General features: G+C 34.6%; 2 protein-coding genes across 8 annotated transcripts in view; one reads left to right on the top strand and one right to left on the bottom strand.

The window, feature by feature from the left end:
* IRAG2 (inositol 1,4,5-triphosphate receptor associated 2) overlaps positions 1-7953 on the top strand; it is a 92350-nt gene extending 84397 nt beyond the window's left edge. Inside the window, exons 33-39 of the mRNA XM_057556491.1 lie at positions 1288-1435; positions 2350-2393; positions 4162-4224; positions 4342-4391; positions 4688-4789; positions 6717-6824; positions 7710-7953. Of these exons, the coding sequence (XP_057412474.1) occupies positions 1288-1435; positions 2350-2393; positions 4162-4224; positions 4342-4391; positions 4688-4789; positions 6717-6824; positions 7710-7953 (759 nt within the window). The remainder of the gene's footprint in view (positions 1-1287; positions 1436-2349; positions 2394-4161; positions 4225-4341; positions 4392-4687; positions 4790-6716; positions 6825-7709) is intronic.
* The window catches only part of DNAI7 (dynein axonemal intermediate chain 7), an 84791-nt gene continuing 75924 nt past the window's right edge, over positions 6261-15127 (bottom strand). For all 7 annotated transcript variants that reach the window (XM_057556492.1, XM_057556495.1, XM_007194848.3 and 4 more), the window contains 4 exons: positions 13250-13464; positions 11646-11813; positions 9549-9662; positions 6261-8723 (listed from right to left, as the gene is read on the bottom strand). In XM_057556492.1, coding sequence (XP_057412475.1) covers positions 8445-8723; positions 9549-9662; positions 11646-11813; positions 13250-13464 — 776 coding nt within the window. In that variant the 3' untranslated portion in view covers positions 6261-8444. The remainder of the gene's footprint in view (positions 8724-9548; positions 9663-11645; positions 11814-13249; positions 13465-15127) is intronic.

Genomic DNA, 15127 nt, shown 5'->3' with positions numbered 1-15127 from the left:
TTACTTTCCAGAACCTTTTAGGATATCCTCTTACCCCTACTGTCCTTCCTTGGCATGGGTTTATTTTCGACCACTGTTTTAGGCCCTAAGCTGGAAAGTTATTTCTTGAGTTCAGACATTTTCTTGAACTGTTTCCTTTTCTACATTTGATGGAATTTTTCTACGTTTTCTATACTTCTTGTATTCCTTTCTCCTGAACTGGTCCTTTCTTGTCTGTTTTCTACATTTTTGTCTTTTTGCTGTAGTTTCAGAGAAATTTCCTCAACCTTATCTTGAAACTCTTCTCTTAAGTTACATATTTTTTATCACATTTTTAATTTCCAGACTTTTAAAATTCTCAGAATGTTGCTTTTTAATATCTTGTTCTTATTTCATAGATGCCATATTTATTCTTACTTTTCTGAAGATATTGATAGTTTCATTGAAATTTTAGTTTTTTTCTTTTTGTTTTGATTTTCTTTTCTCAGGCTAGAGGCTTTCCTCTGACTAGTGATGATCCAGTATACAGCTGACTGGGAGCTCTGTATATGTTGGGTGGGGAAGTTTCTTGTTGGCTCTGAGCTTCACACAAGCTAGGTTGTGTCACTGGGATACTCTTAACGTTGGTAGTTTTAAGACTGTCATCTTGCAATGTTAGATTCCTCAGAGAAAAGTCTTCAACTGCCAGTCTTGAGAGTATAAGCTTGGCTACAAGTGTTTGATAGTTGGAAGAATAAGGCTCCATATCTCTAGATTCAATATATATAGAGAGTTTTTTGCTTAAATCTATTCTTTTCTGTATGATCCACTCACCATCAACTATTTGTTACTGCTCAATCCACAGACACTCTGGTTAACTCTCTCTAGATAGCCAGCTTTTGTAGTCTTTCACCAAGGGAGGGGATCTGTGGATCTAATCACTTTTTACACAGATTTTCAATCATTTCTTCTGTTCTGTCTTCAAGCTTAATTCCAAAGGCACCACTAATTCCTGAGAATTTGCAGCTTTCTGTGGTATAACCCAGGTGGCTTCTAGGCTTTTCTTACTGCCTTTTTTAGGGTTCAGCTTTTCAGGTCTTAGTCATTTATCACCGGTCCTTCTACTTGGCAGGTGTTCAAAAATTTTTTGTATCCTCTTCCGTTCTATTTACCCTTGTCTACTCATGCCTTAAAAAAAAACCTTGTCATTTTTGTAGCATTTAAGGATGGAGTGAACATAAGTGCATGTGTCTAATTCACTGTCTTTTAACTGGGTATCAAGAAAAGTATTTTCAATGTAAATTTGTTCTTTTTTTTTTTTCCTGCTAGGAAACCCGGGTTAGTAAAGCCGTCGAAGTGATGATTCAGCATGTAGAAAATCTGAAGAGAATGTATGCCAAAGAGCACGCTGAATTAGAAGAACTAAAACAGGTTCTTTTGCAAAATGAAAGGACTTTTAACCCTCTTGAAGATGAAGGTAATAAAAGTTTAAGATAATTGTATCAGTTATGTTTTTCTAACTTTCTTCTTTTTATTCTCTCTCTTACTAATTCTTATTATATAATGTCTTTAGTATAAGACCCTTATGTTAAGATTATATTAGAAGGATATGATACATAGGAGAATATAAGAAATAACTCATTCCTGTTATTTATATAGCCCAGAGTAAGATGTCAGTTAGAAAACAAATTAGGAGACAAGATGGATTTTATGGTAGACACCAAGATTTCATTAAAATGATGACATGACAGAATATAATTAATCCAACTCATTGAGTTGACCCCAGTGTTGTCCTACTTAGAATATGTTAGAATTGGCTTTTTCTCCACACATAAAGCAAGGCACAATAGCATAAATGAACCACTCTTATCAACAATGGTTTTGTATCCCTTGAACAAGGAAGGACTGTGACAGAATAAGCTGATCAATGGATTGGAAAATAGGGAGACATCTGAGACCATGGAGAATATCTTAACAGAAGGCTTATATAAATCTTATAGTTTTATTTTAAATAGACAGTATGAATGTTTATAGGCAGAATTTTCATTTTAATGATCTGTTCCTTCTTCTTGAAAAGTAATACATTTGATGATCTTCTGATCTGTAATTTTGGACTCATTGATTCAGCAGACATTCACTTAGTGCCCCCTCTGTGTTAGGCAGGCATTGCGGACATTGGCAGTGACATAGAGGACTGTATTCCATTGGTTCAGATTACTAATGTTATGAATCACCAGATAAATGATAACCAGATATTTATATTGCTCAGTAGTCTCTAGGGTCTTAAATAAATATTTTCTAACCATTGCTTTTCTTTGTAAAGAATTAAGACCCTTGCATTAAATTGCACATGTAATTCCAAAAATACACAAATGTGTTTTTCCCTTTCAGGTGACTGCCAAATTAAAAAACGTTCAGCTTCTCTAAACTCTAAGGTAACAAATGTCTATCAAATGTTATAGCTGAGATGGTTTTAAAATATTACTTGAAGCAACATGGCTTTAAATGTAAATCATAAAACAACAGTGATTTTAATTCATATATATGTGTTATGTATATATACATGTGTTTATGTTTATATATGTACACTTTTATACTTCTTGCAATATTTGTATATCAATTAAGTTTGCCTGGCAGCGAGAGGAAAGCCAGTGTAATGATAGTTTCTCTCTCATGTGAAACCAAAGTTGGGAATAAGCAGTCCAACAATGGCAGAGCAGCTTCACAAAATCCCAGTCCCTGTCTCTCCTGCCGAGTCATCAACCTCAGCGCTTTGCTTCCATCTCATAGTCTAAGATAGCTTTGTCATTTCTGGGTACCAAGTCCTAGTCATTATGTTGAGTCATGCTCCAAGAAAAAGGAAGAAGCGAGAACAGGTGTTCTCTCTACCTCTGAAGACACTTCCTTGAAGTCCCAGATAACATTTCCCTTTTCATTCTTTGTTGGAAATAAGATGAAAACAGCTTTTATTCTGGAGGCTGTATGCCTAACTAAAGATTAGTGGAGTTTGTTACTAAGTAGAAGGGGAAAACGGGATATTGAAAGTCAACGAGCAGTTTTTGTCAGTTTGAAAATCAAGATTTCACTGAATTTTTGAGCAAGGGACTTTAAAATCATTCCATCCAAATCTTTTTCACAGATGAGGAAATTAACTTTCACAGAAGTTAAGTGATTAGTTATGATCCTGTAGTGATAGAATCATGATTAGAACCCAGGTTTTTGGACCACAATTTGATATTTTTGATGTTCAACTAACCTATAAAATTAAATTAGGAATGGTGGCTTAAGAAAAGAATTCACATAAAACTTTTTCAGTTTATTTCCTGAAGTTCTACTTATTTAAATGTGAAGAGCCACAAAATATAACATTCTCCTGTACAAATCTCAAGGCTGAGGTGTAAACACATCCATTCATTATAATGTCATACTCATCCTTAAATGTGTTAAATGGAAAAAATGAAACCATGAAAAAAAATCCCTAAAATAGGTGCATCTTTATCTCCTCTTGAGTTGGGGAAAACCTTTCCAAGCATAAAAGAAATGGTAGCAAAAGAGGGGAGGAGATGAGGGACTTCCCTTGCGGTCCAATATTTAAGATTCCACGCTTCCATTGCAGGCGGCACGGGTTCGATCCCTGGTCAGAGAACAAAGATCCTGCATGCCACACGATGTGGCCAAAAAAAAAAAAAAACCACAAAATAAAACCAAAGATAACAAAAAAAAAAAAAAAAAAAAAAGAGAGAGAGAAGAAGAGACAAAAAGATTTGGCTACATTAACAATAAAAAAATTCTGCCAAGAAATATCATTAACAAAATTAATATAGGCAAAAATCATAAACAGGTGGTTCTCACAGCAGATACATACAGGGTTATTTGGCACAGAAAAAAAAAAAACAGTGTTCAGTGTTACTGGAAACCTGAACAGAAAGCCTTATATTCCTTACTTGATTGGCAAAAATTATCCATTGTTGGAGAAGGTAGAATATAAATTGGCAGAATATTTCTGGAAGGCAATTTGGCCATAACAAAATCCTTGAAAATATGTCTCCTGTTTAACTCATCAGTGGTCAAGTACATGGATGTGTACATTCAAGAATACCCATCAAAAAAAAAAAAAAAAAAAAAAAAGAATACCCATCAGTGTTTCATACAAGGATAAAACATTGAGAATTTTCTAAGTGTACATTTTCCCCCTTTGGGTAGCCATCTTCTCTTCGAAGAGTGACCATTGCCTCTTTGCCCAGAAATATTGGAAATGCAGGAATGGTAAGCAAATCCCTAAGTGTTCTTAGTCAAAAGCAAATTTATTTTCATATGACAGAAATATAAATTTATTTCACTAAATTCATATTTTATTATTTCCTTAACATCTGAACTTTAAAGGTGGCTGGGATGGAAAATAATGACCGATTCAGTAGGAGGTCAAGCAGTTGGTAAGTGTAATTTTATGGTGGCTCTTTGGGAACCTTACGGTTTTATAACTGGGCTAAAGTAAATATTTGAAATAAGTGATATAGTAACATTTGATTTGTATGGAGTATATGCAGAATAATTATAAAAATTGGCATATGTTCATGAAATTATTTCTTATGAAATGAGCATTACATGAATATGCCAAGGAAAAAATAAGAATGTATCATCTTTGTATTGATTTAGGTAGTGGGAAATAAATTGGTAATGGCTACAGAAGTATTTGATTTGACAAGTGGCTATAATCATCTTTATTTAGGCGTATTTTGGGGTCAAAGCAGAGCGAACACCGTCCCTCATTACATCGATTTATTAGCACCTATTCCTGGGCAGATGCTGAAGAAGAAAAATGTGAACTAAAGTAGGTGAAGCTTGATGTGTTTATTAACCTGATGTGCTGGGCATAAATAGTGGGGATCACTTTTATTCTGTGGAGATGAGGTCAATGCTGCATCATCAAAAAGATCATTCATTGTTTAAGACTTTTGTGAACTATAAACTACTATATAAATGTTACTTGCTAATACATTCACTCTCATAGCACTCAGTACTTCAAGGTTTGCGGTCTTAAGTTAGAAAAGAACCTGGAATTTGCCAGATACGTGAAGAGAATTTTTTTCCTGTATAGGTATCTTGTCATCAGGGGGAAAGTTCAATAAAGAGCCACAGAAATAAAATTTTCATATACTTAGATGAATTATTTACAACATATAATGTCATATGTAATATATGCGCATTATATATACATGTCTTCCCTTTAAGTAAATGAAGACTAGGGGAAACATAAAACTCTACATTGCTATCTCTATATCTAGCAAGTTAAATAAAATATACTTCTATAATGAAAGGTAGAGGGCAAGAGGGAGGGACAAGAAGAAATGCTGCCTCTAAATCCTTGCATGACATTGGACAAATTGCTTAACCTTATTTGGTCCCAGTTTCCTCGTCTGTAGAGATCTTAATGAAATGATTTTATGTGGATTTTATAACACGTTCATTGCGTGCCTGTTATATGAGACACACTACGCTCAAGCTTAAGAGATATAAAGATGAAAAAGACATAGTTCCTACCCTCAAAGCCTTTATTTTTTCCTTAAATAATCCTGGGAGTCTAATTGCATGTATTGAACTCTTTTTAGATTTAGAGTTAACATAATGGATATTTTCTGATCTGGGTTAAAAAAAAAATCAAGAGTTTCCTTGAAAAGATTATAATCTACTTTTAAATTTTTGTCAGTATGGTATGATTTCTACTGAGAAGTTTTTGCAAATGAAAGACTGAAACCTTGAGAATCCTACAAGAATTCTGGCTTTTGGGCTTTGTTGCCTTTAAAAACCAAACTAAAATCTATCACATGCATTCCCTATAGGTGTTTGACTGAAAAACAAAAACAAAAACTTTGAGACACAATTCCCTTTGGCAATTGTGAGGGGATTGTAAGTTTGGGATTTCAAAATTCAAATCCAACTAGGCACTCATCAGTGAACATGAAACATGGAACATGAACAATGAAACAAGTTTTGTTCAGGTAAAGGACCCCTCTTTAGATAATATGATTTTATTTAAATACAGTCAACCCATTTGCTACTTCCCAGCTCACTGACCACTAATAGTTTATTTTAGGTAGTTTTATACTGAACATATCTTCATAAACATGTTAAAAGTATTAAGATTTTTTAGAGAAAGAATAAATGACACTTTGATGTTATTCCACTTTAGCACTGCTCAAAAAACCTACAGAAAAAAGAGTAAAATCAATTGTTAATATAGAGTATTAAAAAAAAAAGTGGTAAAAGAAAACTTAATGAGAAAAATTTTATGATACGTTGAATGAAAAATACACAGAGGGAGAAATATAGCATCCACATTTGCTTTTTAAAGTGTAGTTACTAATACACACACAGACACACACACGCACATGCAGAGAAGGAAAATCACAGTAACAACACTGGTTAATTATGAGTGGTGAAAATTGACTAACTTACACATGTTCTTTGTAAATCTCCCCTTTTTTATTTGTTCTTTGGCTAGCATCCCAACTTTCTACAACAAACATTTGCTATTTTTCTAAATACAGAAAGTTACTTTAAAAAATTAAATTCCTATAAATGGTTAAAAATATAAAGTTGGTGATTTGACTTTTAGAATTAGCTATTTATCAAATCTTTCTAAAGCAAAACGAATATCTGCGAGCCTCCTTAGTAATACAGGAAAATTTAGCATCTCTTATAAATAATAATAGCATATTATCCATAGTTTAATATTTAAAAACAATATTTATTTACAGAACTAAAGATGACTCAGAACCACCTGAAGAAGAAACAGTAGAAAGGACAAGAAAGCCAAGTCTTTCTGAAAAGAAAAATAATCCATCAAAATGGGATGTCTTTTCAATGTAAGTTGTCTACTTGCTAAATGATACCATTTTGGTGGAATGGGGAAAGGTAAGGCAGGGTTAGCAGTATTAATCTTAAATTACTTTACTAAAAGACCTTTCAAAATGTTAAATTTAAGATGAATAACAAACTCCATATGGTGTATAACAATTATCCCTGAACCTATGAACTACAAGAGGCAGGTGAGTTCACAGTGTTAAGAACTTGGCCTTGGAACCAGATGGCCCAGGCTTGAATTAGCTCTCTGACTAGCTGTGTGACCTGGGCAAGTTCATCCATTTTTGAGCACTGATTTCTTCATCTATAAAATAGAGATGATAATAGTACCTATGTCATTGCTTTGCTGTCATGAGTAAATGAATTAGCACATGTAAAACACATAGTTAACTATTTTCAAAGACTTAAATGATGCTGTAATAAGCTTTTTTGGTGGGTGTTTCTAAAAGGAATTTTAGCATTTCAGTACAGCAAAAGTCCAGGGTATGGTGAGAAATAAGTGACATGTTTATAAGTACATATATCCTGCTCTACCCAATAAATAACATTATTTTTTCTACCCCAGGAATATAAATTGCCTTACCTGATTGAAAAAATGAACTTAATACTCAAATGTACTTGTTAGGAGTTAAATAATGCCTAAATCACATAATTTTCAGATTCTTACCTTAGCACATCATTTCTTTAATTCTAAAAATTATAAGGGGTGGGGGGAGCAGATTGTGGCCAAAGCCAAGAGGCTAGATCATACTATGTAGCTTATTATGAGGAGGTGTTGGTGAAATTACGCAGGGCAGATGCATGACTTGATTATTGTTGACAAAAGGACTGTTTCTAATAACAGATTATTGTGATTACCACATGCTGATTTTGTGTTTTCCTTGTAGTTATAACACAATAGCTTCCTGGGCAACAAATCTCAAGACTTCCATCAGAGAGGCCAATAAGGCACTCTGGCTTTCTGTCGCGTTCATTGTACTATTTGCGGCATTGATGAGCTTCTTCACAGGCCGATTTTTCCAGAAGTCTGTGGATGCTGCTCCCACACAGGATGGGGACTCCTGGACGTCTCTAGAACATATCTTGTGGCCATTTACCAGACTCCAACACAATGGGCCACCGCCAGTGTGACTGCAGCACATCCTAATGTGCTAATGCTAATCTTGATTTTTAAAGTTTCAGTATCTGAACTTTGTAAATTAGTAACTTTTAGCTGGGAAATTATAGCATGGAACCAGAGGTTCTCAGAATGACTGTAAGATATTTTATATTCCCTCTTTTTGTGATTACCTTCCTAACTAAAATACAATGGGGAGGAAGCCCGCCTATATGATTTTTTAATGAGCTTTTTGAGGAGGAGATATTATTGTTTGTTAAAATTTATTGAAATAAAGAACCATTCAAATTTTCATACAGTGAACGTTGGAAGTCTCAGTAGGTCATGTATGCATAAGGAAAAAAACCCTAATTCTTAGAAAATGAAATTTGAGTATAAAATGCTGATTAGATCATTTTAACAGCCTATTTGACATATATTCACTCATTACACTTTATTGTAGAAATACCGGATTTTTCTCCAAGTTGCTTCATTCTTCATACTGAATAAAATTTATCAGTAGGGATTAAGAATAGCTGAGTAATCTAGTTGAGAGTAGCATGTGGCATACAGAGTCAACAAACTGGCAGTTGGAACACCTAACTTTCTTCATTGCTTCTTTAGAAGCAAAATCCTTAACCATGTGATATAAAGTAGAATGAAACTCAGTTTCTTCTTTAAGGGCTTCAGAGAATGCATCACTGGATTCATTGATTTTGAGACTTTGTGCCCTATCACCACTAAACATCAAAAGGGTCCAATTAGGATTTTGAATGGGTTCTTCTTTAGGAAGGTGTTCCCTCACCTAAAGAAAAAGAAAGAAAAATATGTTAATAGTTCCTCTTTTATTGGGTATTTTGACAGTAGAGTATTTTATTTGAAGGGCTCAGTTGAGTTCCCTGTATTGCTAAGATAAAAAGAAACATTCTTAATGTCCCATTTTTTTTAAAGCATGAAACTGTTTATATCTTGGTGTTTATGGAACTTATCAAAATGTATTAATTCCTTAAAAAATATTTATTGAATGGCTTCAAGTGCCAGGTACTGTTCTAGGTGCTGGGGATATAACAACAACAAAGAAAAAATAACTAAACATATTAATAAGTAACTAACAACTGCAACAATAAAAACCTTGTCTTCAAGGAGCTTATATTGTAATAGGAGAAACACACAATAAACAAGATAAATAAACATGGTGGCTCATTTATGCTATAATATTCATCAGTAATCTTGTAGAATTTGATAAGATACATTCTTTATCAGGCAGTAGGAAATGTGCCAGAAAGTTAAATTGGAGGCCTAACCCTCTCAGAGGAGAAAGTCTGTGAATCATAGATATATTCACGTGAAAGGCTGACATTTGTTCTTCAGCTGATGTAAAGAGAGATAAGGTCTCTAGGCCTGAAATCAAGAGCATTTGATACCATAATGGACAATGAACGTACAACCTTTACATGGTTTGGTTTTATATTTTTGACAAAATTAAAGAAAATGAAGTTGTAAAACTCCATTTTGAATGTTAATCTTTTTCACCTTTTTAAAAGGATAAACCATGGTCTACATTCATTTAGCTTTTGAATATCTTCTTTTGGAGCACAAAATAGTTTAGTGGGGATTTTACATACTATACCTGAAATAAAACTTTTTTAGAATCACATACTGTATTCCACTTGCTCCAACCAAACGCAAAAGCAGAACTTAGCAGGGCCATTTGTCGATAAGCTTTCACTTCTACCAAAGGAAGCTGTCAATATACAAACAAATAGAGTTGATCGTAGAGTCTCTCTAGTCTCCCTTCCATCCTTGGCCTCCTATAGTCTGGTCTGGTCTCAACACAGATCCATTTAAATGTAAGTCAGGTGAAGTTAATCAGACAGAGAAGACAAATATCATATGATATCACTTCTAAGTGGAATCTAAAAAATGGTACAAATGAACTTACTTACAAAACAGAAATAGAGTCACAGATGTAGAAAACAAAATTATTGTTAACAAGGGAGGAAAAGTGGGGGGGGATAAATTGGGAGATTGGGATTGACATAGACATACTACTATATATAAAATAGATAACTAATAAGGACCTACTGTACAGCACAGGGAACTCTACTCAATACTCTGTAATGGCCTATATGGGAAAAGAATCTAAAAAAGAGTGAATATATGTATATATGTATAACTGACTCACTTTGCTGTAGGGCAGATGCAATAAAAATCCAATAAAATTAATCCAATAAAAATTTAAAAAAACTATTAAAAAATAAAATAAAATTCAAATATTAAAAAAATAAAATAAAATGTAAGATTACATGACTTCTTTCTCAAAACGGGGCAATGGCTTCCCTTTTCAGAGTAGAATCCAAAGTCCTAACAATGCTCCACAAGGGCCTCTGTGGTCTGACATCCCCCGTACACCCCATTATCTCTCTGCCCTTATCCCCTGTTCTGCTCCCTTTGCTCTCTCGGCACCCCGGCCTCCTTGCTGTTCCTCCCATCCTCAAACACATCAGGCCACGCCCTCTGGGCTCTCTCCCCAGGTCTTCTCTCCACCTGGAAGCTGATATCCTTCCAGAGATATCAACTTGGCTAAATTCCCCACCTTGAAGCGTTGATCAAATCTTGTCTCCTTATTGAACCCCTCTCCCCCTACACCCTATTTGGTATTGTACCTTTCCTTTTTCCATACCACTTAGCACCTTTTGACATATAAGATAATTTTGTTTATTATGTTTGTTGTTTCTTTTTGCCTCCCTCTACTAGAATGTAAGCTCCACAAGGGCAGGGACCTGTGTTTTACTCACTGTTTCCTAAGCATCTAAAACAATGTCTAGAATATAGGTGTTCAGAAAAAAAAAAGTCTTGAGTATAATATTCTGAAAAGATGACTAGTATATGACATTCAGCATTTGTAGAGTAACTGGCAATTTCAGTTACTAAAACTAAGGTTGTTTTTTTTTCCCTACGCATATATGTATACACTCTTATTGACAGGATTATTTTCAAATGTTGTAAGTGTCTACCTATATTGCCATTTTCTGGTATATTATAAACTTGTTCTTGAGTATAGAACTCTTCTGCCCAAAACACCTTTCATGATTAGAAGCCACTTTGTCTTCATTCATGCATCATAAATATTTGCTAAACATCTAGTGTATTCTAGGAATAGGCTTGGTGCTAGAAGAATCAAAGTTGATTAAGAAACGGCCACCCCCCCACCCCCCCCCCCCGCCCCGCCTCAAGGAGCTCACAGTTTAACATGGAAAGATCTCATTTAACTAAACTTATGAGTCATATGAAGCTGTACGCAGACAGGGAGGCTCTGTCGAGAAATAGAAGGAAGTGGGTTTGGTGGTCCTTGTATGTCTAATTTTGCCTGACTTATCATATTTGGGAAACTGCTGAGTCATTTACTCTTTTTAGAAATCTTACACGTATCAAGTCTGGAAGGAGAAAGAAAGCATACGAAATGGGAAGTTGCTCAGACTACCTTTGCACTAAACTGACCAGCTGTGGTATGCTCCATGTGTCATTATGAAGATCATACAACAGAGTATTAAATTTGAGAGAACCCTGGATTTCTGGTCATGCTATTTATTCCTTCCTTTCTAACTATAATCTTATATAAGTGAATACAGAAAACTATTGGTGTACCTTAAGATTTATATAAAATTTAATACTTGCTAACATTCTAAATGTCCAGCACATTAAATTTGGTAAGATTCATTCTTACCTTATAGTTTATGACAACATAAAAGTGAGAGTGTCCAGTAGGGAAGATATTCAGTCCAGCTTCTTTCAAAGCAATAATGAAAGAAACAGGAGTCATCCACTTTTCTTCCAAAATAGAGGAATGCTTTTTGTCATTTAGTTTGATTGACGCTAACATGCAGAGGTTTTCCTAGTTTCAAGAAGAAAAAAGAAGCATTTATACAAGTAAGTTAAAGAAACTATTACCCCATTATCATTCTAGGTCCAGCTGTTAGGTTCTTTATACTATTTTTTAAAAATCCTGTATTAAAAATAATGCAGGACTGATATGTTTTAGGCCTGATCCAAAAGCTCCACCACAAAGTCTCCACGTTACCTTAAGGAGTTTATCAACTCTTCTTGGGCTCATCTGAGCAATCCAGGGACTGAACTGCAGGATCTCTCAGGTCTCCTACTTTATAAATTATGATCTAAGAATACTGCATGTGTTCATATTGATATATAATAGCTATTTGACAGCAATCTTGTTGCAACTTTTAAGGATCATAATTTTTTTACACATATATAATAAAATTTTAACATAATAATGTAAAATTATTATCCAGTTTTAAAGTTTGCAAAGTGGCGGGACTTCCCTGGTGGTCCAGTGGTTAAGACTTCATGCTCCCAATGCAGGGGTCCCGGGTTCAATCCCTGGTCAGGGAACTAAGATCCCACATGCCGCAACTACTGAGCCCTTATGCTCTAGAGCCCACGTGCTGCAACTAGAGAGCCTGTGCGCCACAACTACTGAGACTGTGTGTCACAATGAAGACCCAGCACAGCCACAGTAAATAAATAAATACATAAATAAATAAATTTATTTTAAAAAATTTAAAAAATGTCTGCAAAGTGGCAATTTGAAGGTGTACAGAGTTCACATCTCTCATCTGACTTTAAAAGCCAAATTTGATGATGTTCTAGCCTTCCTGCCACAGTCATAAGGAATTTCAGGTTATCTCTTTTCTTTTTCCTCTCTCTTTTTTTAAAACAACTTTCATGAGGTATATCTTACATATCATAAAATTCACCCAAGTGCACAGTCCAGTGATTTTTTTTGGGTAACTTTACTGAGTGGTGCAACTATCACCATAAATGAGTTTTACAGCATTTTCATCCCTCCAGTAAAATCCCTTATGTCCATTTACAGTTAATCCTCATTCCCACCCTCAGCCTCAGGCAACCACTAAATCTACTTTTTGTGTCTCTAAATTTCAGACTGTGTAATTTCTGAGTGGTGAGCAATGGAGGCACTCAAATGGGATTTCAAATGGCTAGGTGATAAGATCAGGACGCCTCTTTAGAGTGGATCAAAAACTCTGAAAGCCATACTACAACCAGGCTTATAGCTTCACCAATTGTTCTATTCCTAGTAACTTTAGGGTACAAATTTGTACTTATTACATGTTATTTCCTATCTATCTATTCAATTTATATTTCATTTAGAAATTATAGTTCAAGGTATATTGTAAATAGATTTATAAAAGACATATTTCAATATGTAAATCAGCAGTGACTGATTGCTTTGACACACAGTCATCAAAGAGATTTAGCTCTTTGACATGACTTGCTATAACAGCAGTTTACCTTAATTTGTATTTGAATCTCAGTAAATACTGTAGTCACAGTCAGAAGTACTTTATTCACATCAAGTGGTCTTAGCTCCCATGACTGGTATGGCATATTAACATGAGCATCTTGAATCAAGGTAACAGGGCCCAAAGTTTCCAGGCTGAACGTTATAAGTCTGTCTTCCGATTTGTAAGATACATTGCTGATGCCATCAGTTTTCCAGTGTTTACCTTTATAATTAGGAAGAATGTGACATTAGTTCCATTTTTTCCTCTGCAAAAATAAGAACGAAACCACTCCCATAACTGCAATATGTATAAATTGATTTTTCACATTTAGAATAGAATCTCCACAAAAAGCCAGCTTTGCTGGGAGTTTCTTCCTGTCTATACAGGATCAAGTCCAAACTCCTCAGCACAGTTGTGAGACCTTTAGAATGAAGCTCTGATTCTGATTTCCGGCTTCCTCCTCTGCCACTTCTCAGACCTCTTTCCAGCCACACTTTTTCTTCTTCTGCAACAACATCATATACCTCTGAGCCTCTGCACATGTCGTTCTTTCTTCCTAGAGGACTATTCCTTTATCTCTTAGAGAAACTCTCTTCATCTTTCTTTTTAAACAACTTTAAAATTCACCTGTCTTGAGTATGCAATTAGTTTTAGTAAATTTATCGAGCTGTGCGACCATCATCACCATCCAGTTTTATTCAGTTTTAGAACATTATTATCCTCCAAATAAGATCTCTTATGTCCGTTTATAGTTAATTCCCATTCCCATCACCAGCCCCAAGCAACTATTAATATACTTCCTGTCTCTAAAGATTTGCCTTTTCTGGACTTTTCATTAAATACAATCATATAATAGGTGGTATTTTGTGTCTCTTACAACTCAATAATAAAACACAACCCAACTTAAAAATGGGCAAAAGATTTGAATAAACATTTCATCAAAGAAGATACACAAAAGTATAGTAAATACCTTAAAAAAGATGCTCAACATTACCAGCCATTAGGTAAATACAAATTAAAACCACGAACTACCATTTCACACCCACTAGAGTGGCTATAATCAAAAAAACAGATAATAACAAATGTTGGCAAGGATGTGGAGAAATGGGAAACCTCGTATCTTGCTGGTAAAGCTACTTTGAAAAACAATATGGCAGTTTCTTAAATAGTTAAGCATCAACTTACCATTCAACCCAGCAATTCCATTCCTAGGAATATACCCAAGAGGAATGAAGACATATGTCCACACAAGACTTACATGTGAATGTTCTCTTAGTCTCGTAAGGACCTGTTCAATATTCCACCCTAGGAGAAGACTTCCGTAACTCTCCAGATGGGACCCAGCCACTGTTCTGCTCCGTAGCACTTTTGTCTATTACATAGCACCTTACTACATTGTATTATGATTTTTTTCCCTCTCTGCCTCTCCTACAACTTTGAAAACTCCTGGAAGAAGGAACTATGTCTCATTTATCTCTATCTTTCTTATTGTTTAGCATATTTATGGAACAAATGAATGAATCATTATCTTTCTAGAACACCCTCTTCATTCCCACTTGGCTTTCTCCTCTTCTCACATGGAGGGTTTCACTATTTTTGAGTCTTAAATTCAATATAATAAATACAATTATATTGGAAAACTAAGTTCCTTATAATTCCTCTTTTTGTTTTTACATTAACAAAATTAATATGTAAACATAAAAATTAAGTATTGCCTATAAATAAATTCTTCAACTTTCTAGTATTTCCTGGCAAAAAAGTTTCCCCATGGTTTAAAAATTACTGGAGTTGTAGATTACTGTTGTACAATTACTGTAGTTGTTAGAGTCAATTTTTACATATTGTATTTCCCTGAGTCATGTGGGATAATTTACCTTGTCTAATA

The sequence above is a fragment of the Balaenoptera acutorostrata genome, chromosome 11 (assembly GCF_949987535.1).
Source record: "Balaenoptera acutorostrata chromosome 11, mBalAcu1.1, whole genome shotgun sequence".
NCBI lineage: Eukaryota > Metazoa > Chordata > Mammalia > Artiodactyla > Balaenopteridae > Balaenoptera > Balaenoptera acutorostrata.
The sequence above is the reverse complement of the archived record's forward strand: the minus strand, read 5'-3'. Positions and strand labels throughout refer to the sequence as shown.